This window comes from Pseudorasbora parva, chromosome 20, assembly GCF_024679245.1.
Source record: "Pseudorasbora parva isolate DD20220531a chromosome 20, ASM2467924v1, whole genome shotgun sequence".
In the NCBI taxonomy this organism is placed as follows: domain Eukaryota; kingdom Metazoa; phylum Chordata; class Actinopteri; order Cypriniformes; family Gobionidae; genus Pseudorasbora; species Pseudorasbora parva.
Genome location: NC_090191.1, coordinates 10,519,869 through 10,544,102, shown reverse-complemented (window position 1 = coordinate 10,544,102; position 24,234 = coordinate 10,519,869). Strand labels below are relative to the sequence as shown.

Here is a 24,234-nt window from a genome sequence, read left to right as displayed (position 1 = left end):
AGTTTGGAGAATATGCTGGAGATCGCGAATATGAGGCAGATGCTGGTAAACGAGCTCTGACGAGGTCATGATGATGGTATTAAACATCTGCTCAAACTGAATCCTTCCAAGCTCCAAAAGGTAACGAAATAGGTTTTATTTGATTCTTCTGTAGCTGTTACTCTAAAATCAGGAGTTTTATTATCACGACAGGTAGAGGTCTATCCATGTTAAATATAGATCTGGGTCGCTAACGACCTGAATAAGTAAGAATGTTTGGTGAAACAGTCATGCATTTAAGGGTTAATTGCATTTTATAATAGTATCTGAATCACGGCCAGAATGGGCCAAAATATCCCAAAATGCGGGTCGCGGGCAGTAGAAATATTGCTTAAGTAAAGACAACTTAACCTGTGGAGTATAGGCTACAAACACCCCAAAGCAACAGTAGCCTAAATGCAACCCCATTCCAGACTTGGCAATAATGAACCAAGCGTCCTTAATGGCCTAGCAGGTTGTTCGTCAGGAGATTTTAAAAAGACAAATGGAGCATATAAAAAATAATAATAATAATAAAAAAAATAATAAAAAAAAAAAATATATATATATATATATATATATTTTTTTTTATATATATATCCTATTTATTTATTTTATTTTATGAGCTTTTTATTGGGTTTTGACATGCTTCAAAGCCTGCGACGATGGGAGACAGGACCATAAGCATGTAAATCTGTAGCCGGTTAAATATTGTCAAATTGCAAATATTAGTTAACAGTTTATTTCTTATGTTAAATGTAACTGTTACAATATATTTTAAACATTTATATTACGTCCAAGTCTTTTAGACCTACTTATTTTTATTCAACTCATCATCTTAGATGCAATGTCTACTTTTTATGACATGCCAGCCGTCGACCGATTCAGCCTAGCAAAGCTGCGGAAAGTGGAAATATGCACTCATCCCAGAAGATGATGTCCCGCCAGAGTCTCTATTGTGCATTATTCTCCATCCCGGTCCAGCTCCAGCTTCTCCCGCTCAGGCCTTACCAGAGTCTCTTGTGCATTATTCCCCATCCCGGTCCAGCTCCAGCTTCTCCCGCTCAGCGCAAGGAAAGTGTAGAAAAGTGTTTTCTTCTGGTTTGGCTGATAATTAAAAATTCTGTTGTTTCTAATGTTAAACTTAAATTATATTATTGGTCTATAAAGAGGCTAGTTGTAAAAAGCCTACTTTAGGTAGGCTTATGTATAGACCAATTTACACATTTTAAACTATATGACAAGAAAATATATGTATAAACATATAAATGTGTTTAATGTAGCTACAAATTACAACGTGCATTAAAAAAATAAACAATGTAGGCTATAGAACAACACCTTCTCTTCAATTTAGCCTACGTTTGAAGTTAAAGGGGGGGTGAAATGCTGTTTCATGCATACTGATCTTTTTACACTGTTAAAGACATGGAATCCCATACTAAACATGGACAAAGTTTCAAAAGTTAAGGTGGACGTTTGATGGGAGTATTTCTTTGTCAAAAATACTACTTCCGGTTAGTCATAAGTTTCGGCAAGTTTTTTGCGATCATGCGTCCCCATTGACGTTAGTGGGGGCGGAATTTCCTTGTATGGGCCTTACAGACAATTCTACCGGAAGCGTGTGAGAGAGAGAGAGGGAGAGAGAGAGAGGGAGAGAGCGAAAGCAACAGGCTATGCCCATCAAAGCGCTCGTAGGCTGCGCTGCACAGGTAATGTGCACAATTAACAATGACATCAAAAAGTGCGTTTTTGGTTGCCAGACCAAGACAGTCCTGCACAGATTCCCCCAAAACCCCGCGGTAAGGCAACAGTGGATGTAATTTGCTTTTCCGGATCAGCAACTGAGTTGCGCGAATGTTTATATCTGTTCGCTGCATTTCGGTGCCGACTGTTTCATAAACATGGCCCAGCATGACGCCGGATTTTCCAATAGCCTAATGCTGAAGGATGGAGCAGTCCCAACGTTAGAACCGCGGGCGGTGAGTTAGACTGCTTCAAATGTCTGTGTCTATGCTCATCAAGTAGCCCAAACATGATCACGTATAGTTACTATATATATTACTATATATAGAAATTGATCAATGGAGCATGCGATGTGTAGTGCGTGTAGATTTGTTTAGCTGGCCACTATATGTGTAACTTTATGTTTGTGTATTGTAAAAGCACTCAACAATACACAAAGAGGGGGGAAATATGTTGAACTAAATAAGCACGCTTCTTCATTCAAATGCGCTACTGTTCCGTGTCTATCTATGTAAACACTAACTTAACCTGTCTACACAAACCACGCGTAAACACACAAACACACGTGCACAACTGCACTTCCCACATGTACACCTTCAAAGACAAAAATACGACGATATAATTCAAGTATAAATATATAAATAACACAAGCCGCTAAGCATATTATATAGTTAGTGTATATCGTACCACATAGAGACGTCCTGCTCTAGTCGTTTTTGCTGCTGCTCCTGTTCAACTGCAGCCTCTGGGTCTGATTCAGGATCATAGATGTATGGCTGTATCTGATTAAAAGCCATATTTTTATTTTGAATAAAGTTTTTTCCCCGCTGTTAGGGATGACAGCTTTACGACGCACTCAACACAATAGCAGCAGCGAGCACACGTCATTATTTAGCTCCGCTCACACGACACGCCCCCACCCGCTCGGCTTTTTTCAAAAAAGACTCGGAACAGCGCATCTTTCTTATATAATTATAAAAAAAATAAAGACTTTTCGGAGATATGCAGGATGCAATGCTACTCTATAGGTACTCAAGATTGACATGACACTGACTGAAACTGAGTGTTTCACCCCCCCTTTAACGAAAATGAACAATAGACAGCAGTTTCTTTAATTTACAAATAACTTGCATAAAAAATAATAATAAACTAATAATATAGCCTAGCCATTTAAATTGGTCCGTGTCGGCCACGCATTCAGCCTTAGGAGGATCGATCTTTCGGTGACCGTCGTCAGTGAACATTCATTCTTTCATTCATATAAAAAAAACTTTATTTTAGCATCTAAGTCAGCAGTTTTCGTTTATTTGCATTTTTTCTTATAATTCTGAGTGACAGACGTCACATTTGATTTAGCCTATTTTTCTGTGATAATTGTTTCAGTTACGGTGTTGACAGTAGCAATATAGGCTGTAAGAAAAATACATGATTGCATGGACAATTCCCACCCAGTGTCTCTCTTTCTGGAAGGGACATTTAAAAGATAGATTCTGGAAACAAAATCTAAATTTAGCTGGATCAGTCGGGTCGGGAATAAAATAATTTATAGCGGGTGAGGAGTGAATTTTGCACGAGCGGAATGGTGCGGTTCATAGCGGGAGCGGGACGAAAATACAGCCCCGGGCAGAAGGCTATTTAAAGAAAATGTATGAAAAAAAAGAAAGAAACAGCGAATAGCGGGTGATAATGGACTGAGTCCTCTTCTTGAGAAAATGGTTGAGAAATAAATAACATTTAAAAATTGGGAAATTAAAGTTTATCTTGGTTGCTCAGGGCAGGGAACTGGGAACTTTACGAATGCAAAAAACGTTTTATTTACTTCAAGCGCTTGCGCTGTTGTGTTCAATAGTATCCAGGCTACAGTTACCGACCGCTATACCGTCTTTAACTGGGAAATCTGATCGAGTGCCGCGGGAATGCGGACCAGTCAAATCCTGTAGTCACCAGTGTGCTATGAATTCTGGGATAGGGAAGGCTGCGAAGTTGTGGGAAGGTCCCATCTGCTGTACCCTTCCTTTGCCTGAGAACCGAAGGGCGCATTTTGAAGTCGCTCATGAATTGCAGCAGCCTTCGTCGCACCACTGTGATGCAATCGCACTTCAAATGTGGCCTTCAGAGGTGCAGTCTTCACATTGGGACAGCCTTCGTAGTGCCGCTGTGACGCAATCGCACTTCAAATGTGGCCTTCAGAGGTGCAGCCTTCGTAGTGCCGCTGTGACGCAATCGCACTTCAAACGCGGCCTTCGAAGTGCGCGCACTTCACTTTGGGTCACAGCTATAGAGTGAGGAGCCAAGCGGCAAGAAAGTAGGTCAAGTGCTTGATGATAAACACCTGTGTCTAATTGCAGTGATTGGCGTGGAGAGACCGGATAAAGCCGATCTCCAAACAATGCTGGGGGAGAGAGACGGACTGAGGGCTCGTGGATCAGCCGGGAGAGTGAACCCAGAGATTGCAGAGACAAGTTGACAGTTACTGAGTATTGATAGTGGTGGCGAAATGAAGCTTCATGAATCTTTGAAGCTTTCCAGCCTGATGTGTTGAAAAGTGGTTCATTTCTTGAGGCTTCAAATGCACACTAGACACCTGCTGGTCAATGCAAAAATTTATTTATATATATACGATGTTGGACCACTCACTTTTATCGTCTCTAATTCAGTACATGTCTGTTTAACTACCCCTAACCATACAGTTCAGTATCAATGATATGAGTTTGTCCGTCTGGCCCTCACAAATTTTGGAATTTCCTAGTTTTCCTAGAAAAAATGTCTCCTTGCTATTTTTGACACATTGATAATCATTACTTTTGCCTGTTCTTTGTGGCAAGCTTTATTCATGCACTTGATAGCAGAATATGCTGATATATTACATAAGCAGTTATGGTTTAGAATTCTCTCCATTTTATATATATATATAATGTGTGTAATAAAATTAATAAAAGTGCTTAGTTGACTAATGGCTTAAATGAATAACTACTATGTTTGGAAAAACATTATCTGAGGACAACCCTCAGTTTTTCACATATTTTCGAACAAGCATACCACAAAGAGCATTCTGGGTTCAGCAAGCAGCGCTGAGCAGAATGAGCGAGTGGAGCATAATAGGCCAGTTTAATTCAACTGTAGCGAAAGATTTTGAATAGCTTAGTTGGCTTTATTTTCGAACCAGCATGTCACAAAGAGTATTCTGGGATGAGCGAATGAGCGAGTGGAGCATAATAGGCCAGTATTATTCAATTATAGAAAAAGATTTGAATAGCGAAGTTGGCTTAAATGTTTGGTACAGTAGGGGGCACAACCTAATTTTCTTTCATAGGGCCCAAAATTGCTAGCAGTGCGCCTGCTTGGATGGGAATATGCATGGAAATGAAATGCAGATGACCTTATGCATAGTAAAACTAGGTTTTGTAAGCTCCATATATGGTTATTTTATTAAATCTAAAAACTTTTGTTCATATGCATAATCTAACTTTTGTGCTTTCACACACTTTTAGGATGAAATATTCAGAAAATTATATGTATACTTTAGGCCCCAGGCCTGATCCTCTCACATCCTTTACTCTCATCACTCCTCCTTTTATACTTCCGTTATGGCATGGCATGTCAAAACTTATTCAAGGCCCCAAACCCCTTAGACCCAAGAGGGTTAACACTCATGTCACTGGCCCTGCTCAGTTCCTATGGTTCTCAGCCATGCTCTGTTGTTTTAAAAACCAGTTTGAACTAGATCATGGGTATGGTTATACAGAGTGTGAAACGGGAAGTTTATCTGCAAGGTTTGTGGAGGATTTGTGGAAATAAAAGGTAATCATCTCATGAATTGCTTTGTGTTCTGGCATTTTGCCAAGAATTTCCAAGTTTATATAGTCAACCCCTTTAAACCTTTAAAAATTCATCGATTCCTCACACAAGAGTCACACACAAACATCAGCAAGCTCAAAGAGGGTAGTCAGTCAGATGTGCAAGTCAAGGTTTGACACAGAGTATGTCGCTGTGGACAGACTGGATTATGTCATGTAGTGGATCATATCATGTAGTGAAAAATGTGATGTTATGACCACCCTAATCTAAATTAGTTGAAATAAAGGTTGTGAGATGAATGTGGCTATTTATGAAGAAATAACAGAGTACCATCTGAGCTGAGATACATATCAGGTGTCAAAAAGCTGTTTAAATCTGCAAAGCAAATAATTGCTTTGATAATAATTATCATATTAATAATTGATAAAAAATGTGTCAATGCGTTTTGAGTTTAAGTTTGACATAAAAAAGTTTGCTTGCCTATACAAATGCAAATAAGTGATCAGATAACAGAACTTATTCTGGAGTAATACTGAAAAACATAATTTTGAGTATTTATAGTATGGAATCATATGCATTTGCAGGATGTAACAGTATTTTGCAGGTATTGTGTTGCCATTCATCTTCATGCAGTAATAACTAGGGGTTTAACGATTTGTTTTTAACAACGATTCGATTGGACTGAAATAAAACAGTCACACTGATTTAAATTTTTGGCTAAAAAGTTACTGAATCATTTCGGATCATATCGTTCTAAATGAACCAATATTGTCCTTAAATCGTATCGACAACCTCAAATCGTGATACGAATTGAATCGTTGTTAAAAGAAGCGTTATACCCCTAAAAACTTACTTTTGTAAGTTTGCCATTCACATACTGGATAAATTGGTCATCCATGAACTTCACGAATACTCAAAATGACTTGGTAAAATGATAGGCCTGTAGCAAGTACTGTTAAACTTTATCTAAAATCCCATAACAATACATTTTATTATAGCATTATTTTTTTCTAAAACCTTCCAGGCCATATTTACACCACTTAAATTATTATCCAGAACTCAGCCAAGATAATTGGCCAGTGTTCTATTTACAAGAACACAACCATCAACATTTTCAACTTCAAAATCATCTACCTTTTCAAAACTAATGTTTGTTGAATCTAGATCAATGAGAATTGATACATGGCGCTTTTAAATCTACATCTATTAGTATTTTATGAAGTAGTATTCACTTACCATGAATAATGACGCAGATGTTTCTTGCTCCTCCAAAGAACTTAGCAGTGTCTTAAGCAGAAGTTGTTTTGAAACTCCTTTTAGTTCTGCATTTTCATAAAGGACTGTGGAGGGGAAGTTGTATTCAGAACTCAGAAATCAATGATGCCAAGAAACTAACAAGGAACTATGCTTCTAACCACAAGTCAAAAGCTGTCATTCCAACCTCACAAGTTTACGAATGTTCACTGGAACCTCTTTTCAGTTTTTTTGAGAAAAGCAAGGAAGGAAAACAATATAAAGCAATTGTGATTTTCATCGGTGGCCTTTATGAACTTCAAATATTTATGTTGAATTTGACTTGTGAATTTACTGGTATCACCTATGTTGTTAACTTTCTGACAATTAGATTATCTGTGTTCTTATCCCTCTTCTTCAGCTAGACTTTTGTTTTCTTTACTGAATGACCTACTTCAATCATCATAGTCACTGCTAAACACTAGTCTTTGGCCTTGTACATACTTTTCTCTTCTTATGGGTCTCTTCTTACTTCCTCCCATTACTGCGGGTGTTGCAATATCGTCGTCATTGGGTCTTCCTAAAAAATCAGGATCAGAGTTGGTCCCATTCGATCTTGGAATTAAATTTCGTAGTTATAAACGAGGCAAAGCCAGAGAAATGTAGTACTGAGGCGAGGGAAGTTCGACAAGCGGCCAAGTTGACATCGGAGGGACAAGGGAGACTGGCGTAGCTTGTGGCCACGGTGGAGCTGAGGGAGGTAAGAGCCAGGGTAGTGCTAATGGCTTGACGGGCTGAGGTGGAGTCCTGGTCGCGGAGGCCAGAGGTGTAAATCGTGGCTCCACCTGCCATGATAGATCTCACGACTGGTGGACCCACGGCGAACACAACTCTCCGATAGTGGACTGAGGGTGAACGGATGTGTCGACAGGAAGTGGCGGAGGTGACGATAAGGTGTAGATGGGAGGAGGTGGGGTGGTAGTCCAGGATGCTCTGGCGGTACTGGTGCCATTACTGGAATCTGGACAGGGGAAGAAGTCCTCTCTGGACTCGGGACAGGGGAAGAAGTCCTTTCTGGACTCGGGACAGGGGAAGAAGTCCTCTCTGGACACTCATCGCGGGCTAGAGCCCTCACTGGAGCCTCAGGTACCCCTTTTCCACCAGAATGAACCGAGTGCTAGTTCAGAGCCCGTGCTAATGTGAGTTCTAAGTTGGTTCGACTTGAGAGCCTTTATGAACCGGTTTGGCTTTCCACATGTAAGAGAGCCACCGCAGAGCTAGGTCTTACGTCACTGTATACGTCTCATCTTTCTCCCTAGCGTTTTAGCAATGCTAGCGAGGCAGCGGGAAATACAAACACACCAGGCTTGTTCGAGATGCATTGGCGCTGCGGAGACCGATCCGTGTATGATATTAAAATACCGCGTGAGCGATTCAAAAGCATAAGGAGTCGTTGGCGCTCGCTCTACTCTGATGTCATACGCAATCAGTTTGCACAGCGCGCGCCAGGTGCATCTCGAACAAGCCTTCCCTCAGTGGCTCATGGCTTTATGATCCTACATCAGCATTAAAACGCCGCAAATCCAACGCATTTGTGCAGCTCTCCGTGATTTGTATAGACGGAGATTACAATCCAGCAGCTGTTAGCTTGATTAGCTGCTATTGAAAAAAATGGTGGTCACAGGTTTGTGTTCATCTTGTTGATCACGGTAACGCCGCCCCCAGCCGGTGACGCAAGCGGTTCTTACTTCTAGCCCAGCAATGTTTTGGTGTTACTTAAGAACCACTTTTCCTGGCTCGGAGCTGGTGCTTTGGCTGTGGAAACACAAAGAACCGATTTGAAACTAGGCTCTGGCTCCGATTTAGCACCAGCACTGCCTTGGTGGAAAAGGGGTAATGGAGACTTTATTGACATAAGTGGATTGAGCGTGTAGGAAAAGCAGAGCATGTTGATTCAGACATCTTGGTATAGGTAGGACACAAGTAAAAATCATGGATTGTGGCTTTATACTTTTCTATTGTTTTTTTCCAGCTTGAAAAAGCATTGTCAGACAGTCCAGGGCCCGTATTTATCAAGCCTCTGAGAATTACTCACAAGAACAATGCTTAGAATTTACTTAAGAGTAAAAAAATTATTGGCAAAAGCTGAGCTTAAAAGTTAATTATCAAGAATCTCATACTTTAAGTTAAATGTAAGACTAAATCTTAAAGGGATAGTTCACCCAAAAATGAAAATTTGGTGTTTATCTGCTTACCCCCAGGGCTGCTCGTATAATGCATGTCAAGCATATAAACATCACATTTTCATGTCTTAAATTTGAACCAAATTTTTAAGGACCCACGGAAACCCTGTTATTTGCTTGTGATGTTATGGTATTAATTTTTTTAAATGTGTGTTTTCTATATGTTATTCATTCAAACAGTAAAAAATAAAATAAAAAGTGTACTGTTTTTTTTTAGGGTCATTGAACATGACACTACGGTTGTATACTATTTTGGATTATTATAATCTGCTTCTATTTGACAGTTTTTATTATTATTATTTTTTTTACAGTAATTGTAGATTATTTTTAACAGTGTGTATGTGTCATGAGAGTAAATGATGAGAGGATGTTCATCTGAGGATGTTCTATGGCAGAATGAAGAAATAGCAGAACGAATGGATAACTGGGACAGTGGATGAACAGGAGAGACACTGGAGTGGATACATCTCAGGGAAAGGCTAGTGGCTGAACTGTCTGAATGATGGAACAATGGACACAAATACTATGACTGTAGATGTGAGTCAACGTGGAAAAATAAGTCATAGGAAGTAATTAATTCAGACACAGAAAATTAATCTATTGCATTGTGTTATTGCTTTAATTTGTTTTATTTTGACTCAATGTGAACTGTATTATTAACTTAACATTGTATTATTAAATGTATTTCAATAATACATTCAGCTCTGAATTTCGTAATCTTTTTTAATACATTTTTCTACGTAAATTTCTATGCACTTTTGTGATTTTAGACACAGTAGTGAACGGGACTTTTAATTTGGCATGTGTGTGACGTCACAAGGATGCGTCGCGCTCCTGCATCTGTTGTGATTCTGCTGGAGAAAGGTTTGTGTTTCAAGCGTTAAAAGTGTTTAAAGCGACATAGAATTAATTTAACATATATTTATCTACCAACATTGTGTGAGTAAAGTAACACAATAAACTCACGTTGAGTAACATTAAAGGAGCGTCTCATTTCGCTTTTTATTGTAGGGTTGCCAACTTTTAATTTTAGGTTGGAGTGAGAGTTTTATTTTATTTTCATTGGCACCTATATCGATTTCGATCTTGATTCAGTATCAATTCATATGTATATAGCCTATTGTACATAAAAGGAAAAATAAGTTAGCCTTTTTAGTACTATTTTAATACTATTTTAGTACTATTTTTAGTACTATTTGCTTGCATTCATGAATATTCACTTGTGTGTGTACCATTAAAGATATTAGGATATATGTTAACGTTTTAAAATATCACATTTAAAGAAAGCTAGTATTTTATATTTTCTAAATACTTTTTTGAGTAACATGTACATTTATTAAAGAGCCATTCAGGCACCTGGTGGGTAATGGCATTATAAATTAACATTTTATTTTCAGCCACAAAATTGCTCTAATTTGCCTTTTTGTGATTGAATTCTCTATTTTTACCTTAATTGCTACTAATTATAATATATAAATAATGAAAAATATTTTAAGTGGTCATTAATGCACCATAATTATAGCACAAACATTATCTAGTAAAATATCTCAAAATATTCAATAAATGTTATTAAACTAAAATATAGAACGTTTATTTAATTGAAAAACAGTAAAGGTGTATGGTCACATTTGACCTCCGATGAATATGAGTGTGACCAATTAGTAAGGAGTATCTGAGGGCTAAATACAGTAAAAACATTAATAGTTAGTTAATTATTATGGAGAGATCTCCATAATAAAATGATACTGTATTTGAGGTTTATGCAATAATCAATGTACACTATGCTGTACTGTTAACCAAAAAAATACCCAAATGCAAATACCCATATTGTGAACACTGTTAGTTTGTTTTGAACTGTTGAGAGCTCCATGACCACGCACGCCGCCAGGAGATGAAAGCATGTCGCAACTCTGTTATTCAATGGTTCTCGCTTTAACACACTTAGTGCGCCAAAAAACGCTTTTTTACTATTGTTTGAATTTCGTATTGAAACAAAAAAAAAAAATCTAAAGCAGGTTTGGCAATTTGGCATGAGATTTACTTGGACAAAGTGAGACCGTGAGACAGAGCTTAATAAGTGAGTGTCTCATATCAAATTTGTGACAGTTGGCAACCCTGCTTTATCGCGAATCAGTTAAAACATCAATTCAGTTTCTGGTAGGGGTGTAACGATTAGTTTTAACAACGATTCGATTCGACTGAAATAAAACGGTCACACTGATTTAAATTTTTGGCTAAAAAGTTACTGAATCGATTTCAAGTCACTGAATCATTTCGGATCATATCGTTCTAAATAAACCAATATCGTCCTTAAATCGTATCGACAACCTCAAATCGTGATACAAATCGAATCATTACACCCCCAGTAATTTGTATTCTATTATTACTAGTTGTGTTAGTTTTGATGTTTGTGTTTGTCTAATCAGGTCTTTTTTGTTCCATTAACTCTGAACTAGAGCTGATTGAGACTCACTCAGAGATTTAGTGTATATTCATTTTTCTTTCTGTTAATTATTCTCATCTTAAACAGGACAAACACACAGAAAAAACTGAAGTGACTGAGATCCACGTGTACATAAAGATGGCGTTTATTAAAGAGGAGATTGAAGATGTGAAGATTGAGGAAACATTAAGAGTGAAAGAGGAAGAAACTGAGGAAGAAACAGGTTGGTTTTATTCGTATTCTTGTTTTAGTCATTTGATCATTATTCAAATGTCATAGACCATAAAAAATATGAACAACACAACTTCATTCACTTCCGCTGAAGAAAAGTTGAGCCTCTGAAGATCCGAATATGGCACATATTTGGAACTTAGGGCGTTTTCACACCTGAAAGTCCGCACCAAGGTCTAAACCAAAACCTAGTGTTTGGACATTTGGTTCGTTTTGGTTTGCTTTCACATTGCAGTTATGTCAGCGCACCAAAGAACTTTACATGACGCACTGGCGTCCTGTCGTCATCATCTATGTGGGCTACATCTTAACATTGATTGGTTTGTTAGCAGACGTGCGTCTGACGTCAGTGTGTTGTCAATTCAGCGGCTAACTTTGACAAGAATGAATGAACAGACGCATCGTTGCCAATACTGTTAATATTATGGCATTACTATCTGCAGCACCAACTATACTCGAGGCAAATTCACCAAATGAACGTCCTCGTTGTGCAAACATTTTAGCCAAACAATGTATTTTGTTTTATAGTTATGTTTAAATATTATAATGTTATTTTTAAATTTCATCTAGGCTATATTGATTATGAAACGTGCACAGATGTGCAATATATGTCAAAGACATCGATTCAGAAATGATTTTGACCACTTCATTAAGTTTTGTTTTGTTAAAAGTTTTGTATAAATTGTATCTTAATTTTAATAAATGTTTCATCATTTGCCTGAATTCAATAAATAAGCTTTAATAAATAATATAGCAGGCATCCCGTGACGGAGCGATCATTTGCGTTGCATATGAACTGGAGCGGTCTCATAAATAAACCGAAACTCAGCACAGGCTACTTGTCTCACAGACATTATATATATATATATATATATATATATATATATATATATATATATATATATATATATATATATATATAGCCTAGTCAAGCAGAGCACGCGCTCCATCACTGCATGTGCTGTGAGTTTAATCTGTGTTTTTTCACTAATCCTACACCAGAACTTCCTGTAAATGGTCTGAAAGTCCGAACTATACAGAAAATGCTTTCACACAAGAAACTAACCAAACCTTTGTTCTGTTTGGTCCGGACCGAGACTACCTCTTTTCGTCGGACCAAATTTCGTCTGTTTGGTCCGGACCGTGGTCCGAGGGAGGTTTCACACCTGTAATTTTGGTTCGTACCAAACTGAAAAGTCAGAAAATCCGGACCAAACAAGGTAGGGGTGAAAGCACCCTTAGTCTGTGCAGTAGTGATGTCGGAACAGAGTTTCCACAGCAGAGCAGGAAGTAGAGCCGCGATATCAAAAGCCCGCCCGCACTTTTACAGATGCAAAACAATTCATTTTGTCGGTGTGAAATAAACAGTTATGGAAATGTAGAAATAAAAGCTAAAGCTTCAATCTCCTCAAAATCCTAAAAAAAGTCAGTGACAACTAAATTTAGATTAGCCGTCAATCAAATGACTAACTAAAACCAAACTTCTTTATAAAGCAAACACTGAAATTAAATCAGCATGATAAGAACTGCATTAAAAGAAACGTCATCAATGCGGCACTTGTTCGAAAAGTACCTTCTCTTTTTCTTTACTTCGCCCTCACTAAGGTGAGTTTGTACATCCATAGCTACTGCTGACTCCGCGGCGGGCCTCTTAGCACTGGGGATATGTCGCCACGTTTTTTTACCAATAATTTTCTTTTTGTCTAAGCTCAGCGCTGAAAGACAATCAAATGATTTGCTCGACAAAAGTGAGTTATTGTAACTTAGCAACAGCATTGAAAATGCATCACAGCACCAGTGGCGGAGCCAGAGGGGTGTCCAGAATGCCACCCCAAAATTTAGTTCGCTATTTCCATTTCACCTAGAAAAAAGCATCAATGTTGACATGCAGCGTCGCTGCACATTGTTCATGCTATTAACGTTGAATGTGAATAGAATATTAACAATAGTTACCAAACAGATGGGGGTCGCGCACAAGCAGAGTTGTTCAAAATCCTGCAGTGCCATTCACATGGTTTTCCATTAAATGGCGATTTGTCTCAAAACGTTTTAATGTATAATGACTTCACCCAGTTTGTGCAGTTCTTACAGCAAAACACATCAACTGCACTTTTTTCAATCTTGAAGAGAACTTTTTTTACCTGTGTTATATTGACTAGATTCACTGTTTTGCATTGCCGCCTTGAACATGAGAACGCAGTGTCTTGTGTGCGGCATGTGGCGCTTCATCAATAGAGCGAATACAGAGTCTTATCTTGTGCTTGAACAGACATAAAGGTATGCCAAAAATATAGAGTAGCCTATCATAGTAAACACAGTTGGCTATGTCTTAAATGAATGTAAGCATTTGACAAATGAAATTGGATGCGTGTCTGGTATTAGATTCAATATTGTGCATTTGGTCTTAAAGTGGGTGCAACAGTATAGCCTTTAACCTATATCCTTTAGTGTATCATTAAAGTTAATCAAAGAAAAAAATTAAATAAAATTAAAAAAATTATTGCAATCGCCATGCAATGGACTAGGGCCTGCAATAAATCTTTTAAAAAGGGTTATTGAGCGGTTTACACTGTCATATACAATAAAAGAGCCCGCATAGCGACAGGACATAAAAATGAACGCGAAAACCCCGCCCACCTTACCAGAGCTCCACTTATGAACCGCTCACCAGTAAAACAACCAACGCTCAAATCCCGCTCCGACATTAAATTTCTCTGTAGCCTATTATACTTGTTGTAGCAATTCAAACACGTAGGCCTGTTAGTTTCATATGTTTAAATATGAAAGCGTGTGCCGCTAAACGGAATGAACTTTAGAAATTAATGGAATCTTTAGAAAAGCGCTAAATATTACCCTCTTTATGCACACCAAACTAGTCACAATATGACCTCATGTTTGTTTTAAAAACATAGGCTAATTCAACATATAAATAATACTTTTTAATGTGTCACTTAAAGTGTTCATTACAAATAAATTACTAAATGCCAAAGATGAATAAATTTAAATAAAAAAAAAATCTGCATTGCATTTCCAATCCTGTGAAACCAGGGGGTGCACCGCCCAAATCCCGCAACCCTGGGCCTGTAAGCTAATTATTTTACTATTTAAAAAATAATTTGCATATGCATAGGTGGTGCTGATCTGTTTTTAAGAATAAAAAGACATACCGCTAATCCATGGGTCAAAAAAGTTCCAGTTTGGTCACTCCATTAAACATTCTTCTAGAACTCCACAGGTCTATCCAGATTAAGTTTAGTATATTTTATCCTTTATCTCCTCCAGGCTGGTCTACTGCAATGCGCTCCTTATCGGCATCCCTAGCAAAAATCTCCAGAGGCTGCAGTGTGTTCAGAACAGCGCTGCTAGGATCCTCATGAGGGTGCGCAAATACGACCATATCACCCCCATTCTAAAATCACTCCACTGGCTTCCTGTGTCGTTCAGGATCGAGTACAAGATCTCTCTCCTTACCCACCAGTGCATCCATGGTGATGCTCCCTCCTATCTCAAGGAACTCCTCACCACACAAACAGCCAATCGTAACCTCCACTCTGTTTCGCTGTATCGCCTCAAAACTCCCACAGCCAATCTCCGTACTATGGGAGATCGGGCCTTCTGCTCTGCAGCCCCCAGTCTGTGGAATGCTCTCCCTGACCACCTGCGGACTCCACAGACTATAGATACTTTTAAGCGTGGTCTTAAAACCCACCTTTTTAGCAGAGCTTTTAATTGACTTGCTACTTGTTTATTTTATTTTATTTTTTGGTTTTATTTATTTATTGTTGTTGATTGTTTTTTTTGTTTTTGTTTTAAATTCTGTAGCACTTTGAGATTTTGTTTAATATAAAGTGCATTATAAATAAAATTTATTATTATTATTATTATTATTTAAGTCAGACTTTTATGTTCTTTTTGGTTAAGAATGACATTCTACAAGATATCCCAACATGAAGGCCATGTGTTCTTCTGCATTGAAATGTTTTTTCCTCCTTTTATCAGATCATCTTGCAAGCCTTTGGCATTACATATAGGTTTTTTTCTATTTACCTTAATAATATTGTGCTTTTTCTAAACCCTCAATTGGTTTTCTGGTACAACAATGTTTAAACTTAGGAATAAGGCTGCCAGCTATTTCTCTAGGAACTTTTTGTGTTTTCGAAATCTTCATGTGGCCATATACTTTCTAATGTTTGTGAGTACTCTTGGTTTGGCAATATTTACTACTCAACTTTAGCACATGCATGTTAAAAGAGTGTCCTAATACAAGTTATTGAGGCTTCAGTTAGTCTTCACTATGGTTGTATTGATGAGAGAGTGAGCCAGTTTAATGCGGGTCTTTAACGTGGTTCTTCGAAGACTTCTACCTCAGTATCTTCATGTCAGAATTTCTCCCCTGAATTTACAAAAGCTCATGTGAACTTGTGATCAGTGATCTTTTTAAGATTGTCACTCCCTTAGGAGGTGAGTGAGCGAATAAGGAGACTGTTTGCAATCTTTTGTTTTCTAGAGTGAAAGTAGATTGGGTGTGGAGGGAAGAACTTTCAAGCGTCTTGTAATATTAATACGTAACCGTTGGCAAAATATAATGTAAATTAACATTGGAGCTCATAAATGTGATCTTTGTTAACTACAGTTAACAATTCTAAAACATTATTTTAGAAAACAATCCAAAGGGATAATCTAGAGATGGGTAACTCGGATATGTTTATCCATTTCTTAAGTGTTTTTGTCTGTTTCAAACTGAAGGAAAGTGGGAGTGCAACTCTGGTAATAAATTAACAGTCTTATCTTACTGATGTGTTTTTGCTGCTATTGTAACTGGTACCTGGTTTGGGGATTACAGATCTGAAGAACTCTTAACTCATAGTTTTCTTGTTGGGCGAGGGCTATTGTGGATTATTTTTTAATATAAAATAAATAATTGTGTCTGATCTGTCTCAGTTACTACACATTTAAAACCATTTCAGCTAAGTGGGTCTAAGATCAAGTTGTATGTTGTTTTTAATGCTTTACATGTAAAAATGTTTTAATGTCTGTTGCTTTGTGCTATTAAACTGGGGTTAACTTTTGTCTTTTTTGCCTTAGACCTGATGGTGCTGAAAGAGGAGAGGCAAGATCTGAATGACATGACAGAGAAACACCATGATTTCGTAACTGAAGACAAATCTTTTAGTGGCCCACAGAACGAAATTACTTTGTCACAAAAAAAAGCTCAAAATACAGACATTATAAGTAATTTCATCTGCGAACAGTGTGGGAAGAGTTTTAAAAAAAAGGGATACCTTAAAATCCATATGAAAATTCACACCGGAGAGAAGCCTTACACCTGCCAAAAGTGTGGAAAGAGTTTCACTCAACATAAAAACCTTGAAGTCCACATGGTAGTTCACACGGGAAAGAAGCCTTACAAATGCCAAGAGTGTGGAAAGCGATTTAATCGAAAGGGAAATCTTAAATACCACATGAGTGTTCACACTGGAGGCAGCCCTTACACCTGCCCTCAGTGTGGAAAGAGTTTAAAAAAACATGGATACCTTAAAGCCCACATGAGAATTCACACCGGAGAGAAGCCTTACACCTGCCAACAGTGTGGAAAAAGTTTCAGCCAAAAGGGAAGTCTTAATGACCACATGCGAATTCACACTGGAGAGACCCCATATGCTTGCCAACAGTGTGGAATAAGTTTCAGTCTAAAAGGAAACCTTAACAGGCACATGAGAGTTCACACTGGAGAGAAGCCTTACACATGCCCTCAGTGTGAAAAGAGTTTCAACCTAAAAGAAAGTCTTAATTGCCACATGAGAGTTCATACTGGAGAGAAGCCTTATACCTGCCAACAGTGTGGAATAAGTTTCAACCGAAAAGGAAACTTTAGCAGGCACATGAGAAACCACACCGGCGAGAAGCCTTACACCTGCCCTCAGTGTGGAAAAGGTTTCAACCTAAAAGGTAGTCTTTATTGCCACATGAGAATTCACACTGGAGAGAAGCCTTACACATGCCGACTGTGTGGAAAGAGTTTTGAACAACATGAAACCTTTAAAGTCCACCTGAGAATTCATTCTGGAGAGAGACCCTACACCTGCCCTCAGTGTGGAAAGAGTTTCAATCAAAAAGGACACTTGAAAGACCACATACGAATTCACACTGGAGAGAAGCCTTTCACTTGCCAACAGTGTGGAAAAAGTTTCAACCAAAAAGGAACCCTTAACATGCACATAAGAGTTCATACTGGAGAGAAGCCTTACACCTGCAGACGGTGTGGAAAAAAATTCGAACAACATGAAAACCTTAAAGATCACATGAAAATTCATTCTGGAGAGAAACCCTACACATGCCCTCAGTGTGGAAAGGGTTTCATTCAGAAAGGACACTTGAAAGACCACATAAGAATTCACACTGGAGAGAAGCCTTTTACCTGCCAACAGTGTGGAAAAAGTTTCAACCAAAAAGGAACCCTTAACATGCACATGAGCATTCACTTATGAGAGAACCGTTTTATGCATCATTAGTCTTGAATGAGTTTCAGACAGAAAAAAAACCTTGGGTTGATGTAAAAACTCATACTGGAAGGAAGCCTTTCATGTGCTATCAGTGAAAAGACAAATTTGGAGGTTTACTTTTAAGTTATTTTCTGCTCTTTGCTTAGGGGCAGCAGACTTGGTGAAAACTGTGGCATTTCAATGAATATGTAAATATGTGCTTTGCATTTTCCTTTCAGTAATAAAATAAGGCCCTGTCCACACGAACACGGGTATTTTCAAAACCGCAGCTTTTTCTACGCGGTTTGGCTGTTCGTCCACACGCAAACGCTGTATCCGGTTACTAAAACCGGACTTTTTTGAAAACTCCGGCCAGGGTGAAGATTTTTAGAAACTCCGGTTACAGCGTTGTCGTGTAGATGGTGAAACCGGAGATTTCGTTTTTTTAAATTGAAGTGCGCGCCGTTCTCTCCTTTGTTTGACGTCAGATTTTCCACATTATCTCCTTTTGATTTACATGAGTCGATTCTATGCGGTGGACTCCACTAACAGCGCTTATCACACTTATATCCTACAGATACATGTTCAGTTATTTCATTGTATTGCAGAACAAAGGCGCCAGAATGCAATAATACAAAATAGTAAAGCAAGTGTGTGAAGCTATTACAGTCCACTTCGGCCCTGCACCTGTGTATACAGTTACCTGTCACTGAGTCCAGAGCAAAGGAACTTGTAGAAGGGTTTCACTTGAGCCCATGGCATCCCTCAGTCAGTGCAATGTGCATCGGTGCCGTGGATGGGACCCATGTGGAAATCAGGCAGCCAATCATAGCGTAGTTTTGCGTTCTCATGTGGACAGATTTTTTTATTTTAAAACCGTGCTTGTGTGGACGCGATTGTTTTTTAAAACGGAGGAGGAAAAACTCCGGTAATAAAAATACCCGTGTACGTGTGGACTAGGCCTAAATGCGGTGAGAACTGCAGTTGTTAAAAGCATCAGATCATAGTGATGTGGATATGATTTCACCAGATCTGCAATTTAGCGCCGTCACGTCACGCATGTATTTATACAGCACTTTATCAGGGCTCCACACTAACTTTTTTCTTAAGGAGCACTTGTGCTCCTAATAATTTTTTTTTTTTTTTTGGAGCAAGGTCAAAAATGTAGGAGCACTTTCTAATCCATGAAACACATTCCAATTATAACCCATCACAGGACGATATGTGTCCCTTTAAATTAATGTCATGGGGTATTTTTACCATTATAAGAGCAATGTTTTCTAATCTTATTAAATGTATGCATCATCTGTCAATTTCTTAAATTAAATTAGAAAAGTTGTTTTTAAAATGTTAATTTAAACAAATTCAGTTAGAACAGTTAGACACAATCAGACTGTTTCCAATCAAATGAGATCAGCATCAAAAGATCCATCTTTGCACTGCAGAAGTGGCACAGGAGCTCTATCTGAAGTGGGATTTAGACACATTTACATAGGTAAATAATGTTGTATGGATGTTTTACATGTAAGTTTTAATTTAAAAATATGTACAAATTAACCTTTAAAAGTTTAATATTTTAAATAAGTCCATGCAAAGTATAAATATGAAAATAACACCGCCAGTAGGTGGCGGGAATTCATTCAGTCAATAGTTCAAAACACAGGTTCATTTGAATCTAATTGCTTGGAGATGCGAATTAGTTCTGGACTGGTGTGGCTTTGATTTTCACCAAATAGACAGTGTTGTGGCTAAAACGTTGTTACTTAATATCAAATTGTCTATTGGACTTCTGTATAAGATCAGTATCACATATGGACTCATACAAATACTCGGAGCAATAGCAATTAAGCCGTGACTTTTGGCGCTCTGGCTTCACAAACAGAACCGCATGCATTTTGTGGAAGAACATTGCAGCGTTGTTTGAAGTGTAGTCCGTCTGTCACACACGTTTTTGCACTTATTCTGCTGACTGAAGGCATGATAAGCAGTTGATTGCAGTAGGAAACGTAGCCTAACAGTTTCTCAGTGTTGTTGCACTTTGGGAGTTATTCCGATTGTCTTACACATCTATTCATGAGAATCGATCGGGTCACTCACACCGGTGGGCCTAAATATTGTTTTACCGTTGCATGCAGTAATTTTCAGGCGTAAATGCGCCCTATGTAGAGCCCTGTTTATACAATTTATTGCTTTAAAATCGAGCAACTTTACAGTATAAAACATGAAAAAACATGAAAACAGTTATTGTCACTTTTGATTAGAATAACAACCACTTCAAGTTCTACAGTAAAGCAACCATTGCTAAAGCAGATGGAGCCCCAGAGCACACCTACCTACCATGGTCAAATAGTAGTTTGGTCCGCTAGTGTTCACCTGCCAGAACAATTTAGGAAAGTTCGCCCTGGGAAGCTGATTTTGTGTGAAATTATATCACAGAATTTTGTCTTTCGGTTTCTCTTAAAGTCTATCAAAAACCTTCAATTTAAAAAACCTTGGTCTTCACACTGTAGAAAGGGAATTCATGTCTTCTGTGAAATGTTGGTATAATGGTACGCAAACATGTTTCGGTACATACCTCAGTCTTGAAGTCGCAGTGAAGTCACCTTCATTTATATAGAGGTCAAACATAATTCCACACAAAAACCCAACTCAACACTCCAGACCCCGAATCAAATATCTAAGACCATAAGTGGGCTTCACAAACTTGGCCTTGCAAGTTTGTAAATATGAGCCTAGCTAAATGATGTCAATCAAAGGCAGTTTGTAAAAGACGGATTGGTTTGGAGAGGGTACAGTTTGAGCCACATAAAGATAATGGCGGAGGTTGTTTCAAAACATAGATACAAAATAGATCTTCTCAATGAACTTTGAGTAACACAGAGTTGAATTACCTAGAAAAAACTGCATTAAATTATTTAAAAGGGATGATAGCCGGACTTGTAATTAAACATTCTTCTACAGCATAATTCTATATCATATGCTACACCATTACATGTGAGCATTATGCATAGATCGCTCACAATTCATTAATTGTTATAGGGATTGAATAGTTGATTGAAAAGGTGCCTTGCTTAGTACCACTATATGTATCTGTTCATAATTCATAAGATGGCTTGATTGAAATGTCTACTGTTCTCTCCTGTACTCTGCTTAGAGCGGAAAGTTATGAGACTACAGATAACTGTAATTTATGGTGAGAGGAGATGAAACCATCAACTCTAAACCAAAGATGATACCTAATTGGTCAGAACTCATCCAGGAGGATGGGCAGACATTTAAGTTTAAAATCTCAGAATACAAACAATCAGAAGACAGTCAGAAACAGACTACAGAAAAAGATCTGAGAAAATGGGTTAACCGCTTCAATTCAAGCCATCTAACTACTCTTGTCTAATTTTTCTTTCTTTTACTTAAGTTCTTTTCTTTCTGCCGAGTCCCTTTTTCTAAGTTTAGTTTTGCCGCAAAGTTTTGGTCAACAATTCTACAGTAAAGCCCTCTTCAACTTCAAACCTCATCCATGAGACTTTCCATCCATCCGCCAACACGCCACATTATTGGCTTTCCAAGACACAGGACAGCCAGCGAATAAGAACCTGGGAAATCCCTCTCAAGCCAGGACCACGAAGGGAATCCCCATTTAACGAAGACACAAATGCAAGTTACATCTCCAGATTCTAACTGAACTGGTGCATTGATATCAAATTTAAAGGTGCACTATGTAAAACATTTTTAACAATTGCGTCGTATCTGCATTCCCCTCGGTTTCTGGTTTTATTTGGCAGAAACGCTTTACTCTTAGCAATGTACAACAAGTGTCATAGCAGCTGCTGAGTAAACGCACCGAGTAATGTCATAACAATTTTCAACACACTCAAATGTAACTAATATGGTGAACAGATCTGCGTTACCTCATACTCATGACCAGAAAAGCCGAAATTGCAACTGTGGCATAATAAAAGTTCCGCTGCTTATGAGCCGTGTTATCAGCAACAATTGCGGCAGCGGCCTTGCTCAGCTCCCACAACACTCTGTCCTGCTTTGCTTCATACTACAGTAACATTAATAATCTCATTAATGAACATAATTTCTACCCAAGTCCTATCCCGATTGTTTTTCACCAGCTGTGAGGTGAAGACCACATGTCGCAAAATTCTGCACTCAAATTGGCATTGTCAAACTGCACCTTTTTTTTGAATAGGTGACCTCTAGCGGACGGAAAAGTGCACCTTTAATAACCCTGCCTAAGAAATGATAGGAGGGTTAAACTAATGATTGATTCATATAGGTCATAGTGGGTATCTTTCATCTGGTACAATGAATATCGGCTTGAGGACAGCTCCCCGTTTTCTTGTTCAGCTTTTGTAATGTTGATTAGAGAAGCCAGTTCAGGAATTACTTTCAGAGTCTGCACTTTCTCCTCTTGTTGTTTCTGGTTCGTTTGGTGGAACCTAACATAAAAGAAGTGGTCTGATGTTCCAGTTTCTGGGTGTGGTTGTGAAAATTTGTCCATTGTTTAGGGTTCTGGGTTGAGTTTTGTTTTCATCTTGATATTGTTGATCCAGTCAAGATGTACATTCAACTTCCCAGTGGATGCCAATGATATGTTTTCCTCTGTTGGCTCACACACCTTCCCATCATGTGGTTGGAAAAATCTTTGCTGTGTGTGATTATGTCTGGCAACACGTCCAGCAATGTCACATATGTACACATTGGGAGGTGTTTGAAACTCAACAGAACATCCCCATGGTCCTGAGTGGACTCCTGCCACCATAAATGAGATGCATAGTACACCACTCCATGGATGCATCCTCCACCTGTATTACAACAAATATGACATTACCTTAATTTATGGAACAGAGTAGGTGAGTTTAACCAAAAGGATATCATACACTGACAAAATCATTTCTAATATATTGTACCCTACTATAAATTATAAACATATCGTACCAGCTTTTTTGAGTTTCACAAACATTTTAGGATAAACATCCTTATAAAAAGAAGCTCCTCAAGCCTGTTTAAAATGTCAGCAGTTGATCCACTGATCAAATTATAATTTACATTTAAGAGTGTTTAAGAATGCCAATTTGATAGTAATGTGTTGCATGGTAATGTGAAAGTGAGAAATGCGCAAACTGTTCTTTTTCTGAATGCTGTATGATATAGCCTTGTGTTATGTAATAAAGGCTTGATTTATTCATTTATTTTGTTTTGTTTTCTTAACAATTAAGATGTTGCCTCATGTGTTTATCCATATGTGGCTAATCGAAGTGTGTGTCTTTCCCCCGACTTTCCCAACCAAAAACCTGCCCTGGAATGTATACGCCAAAATGAGTTTTATGCATGGATTTGCACGTGCATATGATATGCATTTTATGGTGTATTGTACGCACAAACCACCCACCTCACCACCCACAATCCTACCCAAGAGCTTGAAATATAGCCTACACGCCATAAAGTGGGTCGTCTATCATATGCATGCGAAAAACTGCTTAGCACATGCACGACAAAACTCATTTTGACGTATACATTCCTCGAGATTGCACACTCGTACTATTGATTTGCATGTGATTGTGTTGGGCATCACTGAGCTATATGCGTTTAACCCTTTAACTTTCACCCTTATAAGGAGCCAATAAAAAAAATATTTTACTTAAAATTTTTATTAATAAACGTTATAAATAACCTCAAACTTTTTTTTTAATTTATGTTTTTATTTAGAAGATATTAAACTCTACCGTACGGTTGAGATGTCAGTCCATGGTAAATCTTGATTCAAATTCAGAGAACAATTTCATGAGTTTTTTTCCAATAATAAACATATGTTTAACTTTAATAGCAGTCTTAAATACATTACATAACTTTAAGTTTCCACACAAAATAATAATAGAAATAAAACCTACTTGTGTGATATGCAAATGGGTAATATAATAACCAGGCCATTTGTTTTGTTTTTTGTTTTTTATTTGGAACAGTCATTCTCAATAAATTCATCAACATTTCATTAAATCAATTAATTTATTCATTAAATATTTAATTTCATTAA

At 38.0% G+C, this 24,234-nt stretch overlaps 2 protein-coding genes across 3 annotated transcripts in view; one reads left to right on the top strand and one right to left on the bottom strand.

Moving 5' to 3' along the window:
* LOC137049214 (NACHT, LRR and PYD domains-containing protein 3-like) overlaps nt 1–6,839 on the bottom strand; it is a 31,815-nt gene extending 24,976 nt beyond the window's left edge. For both annotated transcript variants that reach the window (XM_067427678.1, XM_067427679.1), the window contains exon 1: nt 6,796–6,839. The gene's annotated coding sequence lies outside the window, so the exon portion shown is untranslated. The remainder of the gene's footprint in view (nt 1–6,795) is intronic.
* Nucleotides 6,840–9,851: 3,012 nt separating this feature from the next.
* LOC137049262 (oocyte zinc finger protein XlCOF6-like) lies at nt 9,852–23,262 on the top strand. Its single transcript, XM_067427760.1, has 3 exons — nt 9,852–9,899; nt 11,566–11,701; nt 16,795–23,262. The coding sequence occupies exons 2-3, from the start codon at nt 11,617–11,619 to the stop codon at nt 18,195–18,197; spliced, it is 1,488 nt and encodes a 495-aa protein (XP_067283861.1). The 5' UTR covers nt 9,852–9,899; nt 11,566–11,616; the 3' UTR covers nt 18,198–23,262.
* The last annotated feature ends 972 nt before the right edge of the window (nt 23,263–24,234 follow it).

Excerpts from the sequence above, each read along its gene's own strand:
- LOC137049262 (XM_067427760.1), top strand. The coding sequence starts at position 11,617 with ATGGCGTTTATTAAAGAGGAGATTGAAGATGTGAAGATTGAGGAAACA. Across the intron at positions 11,702-16,794 it reads AGAAACTGAGGAAGAAACAG|ACCTGATGGTGCTGAAAGAG; the intron begins GTTGGTTTTATT and ends TTTTTGCCTTAG.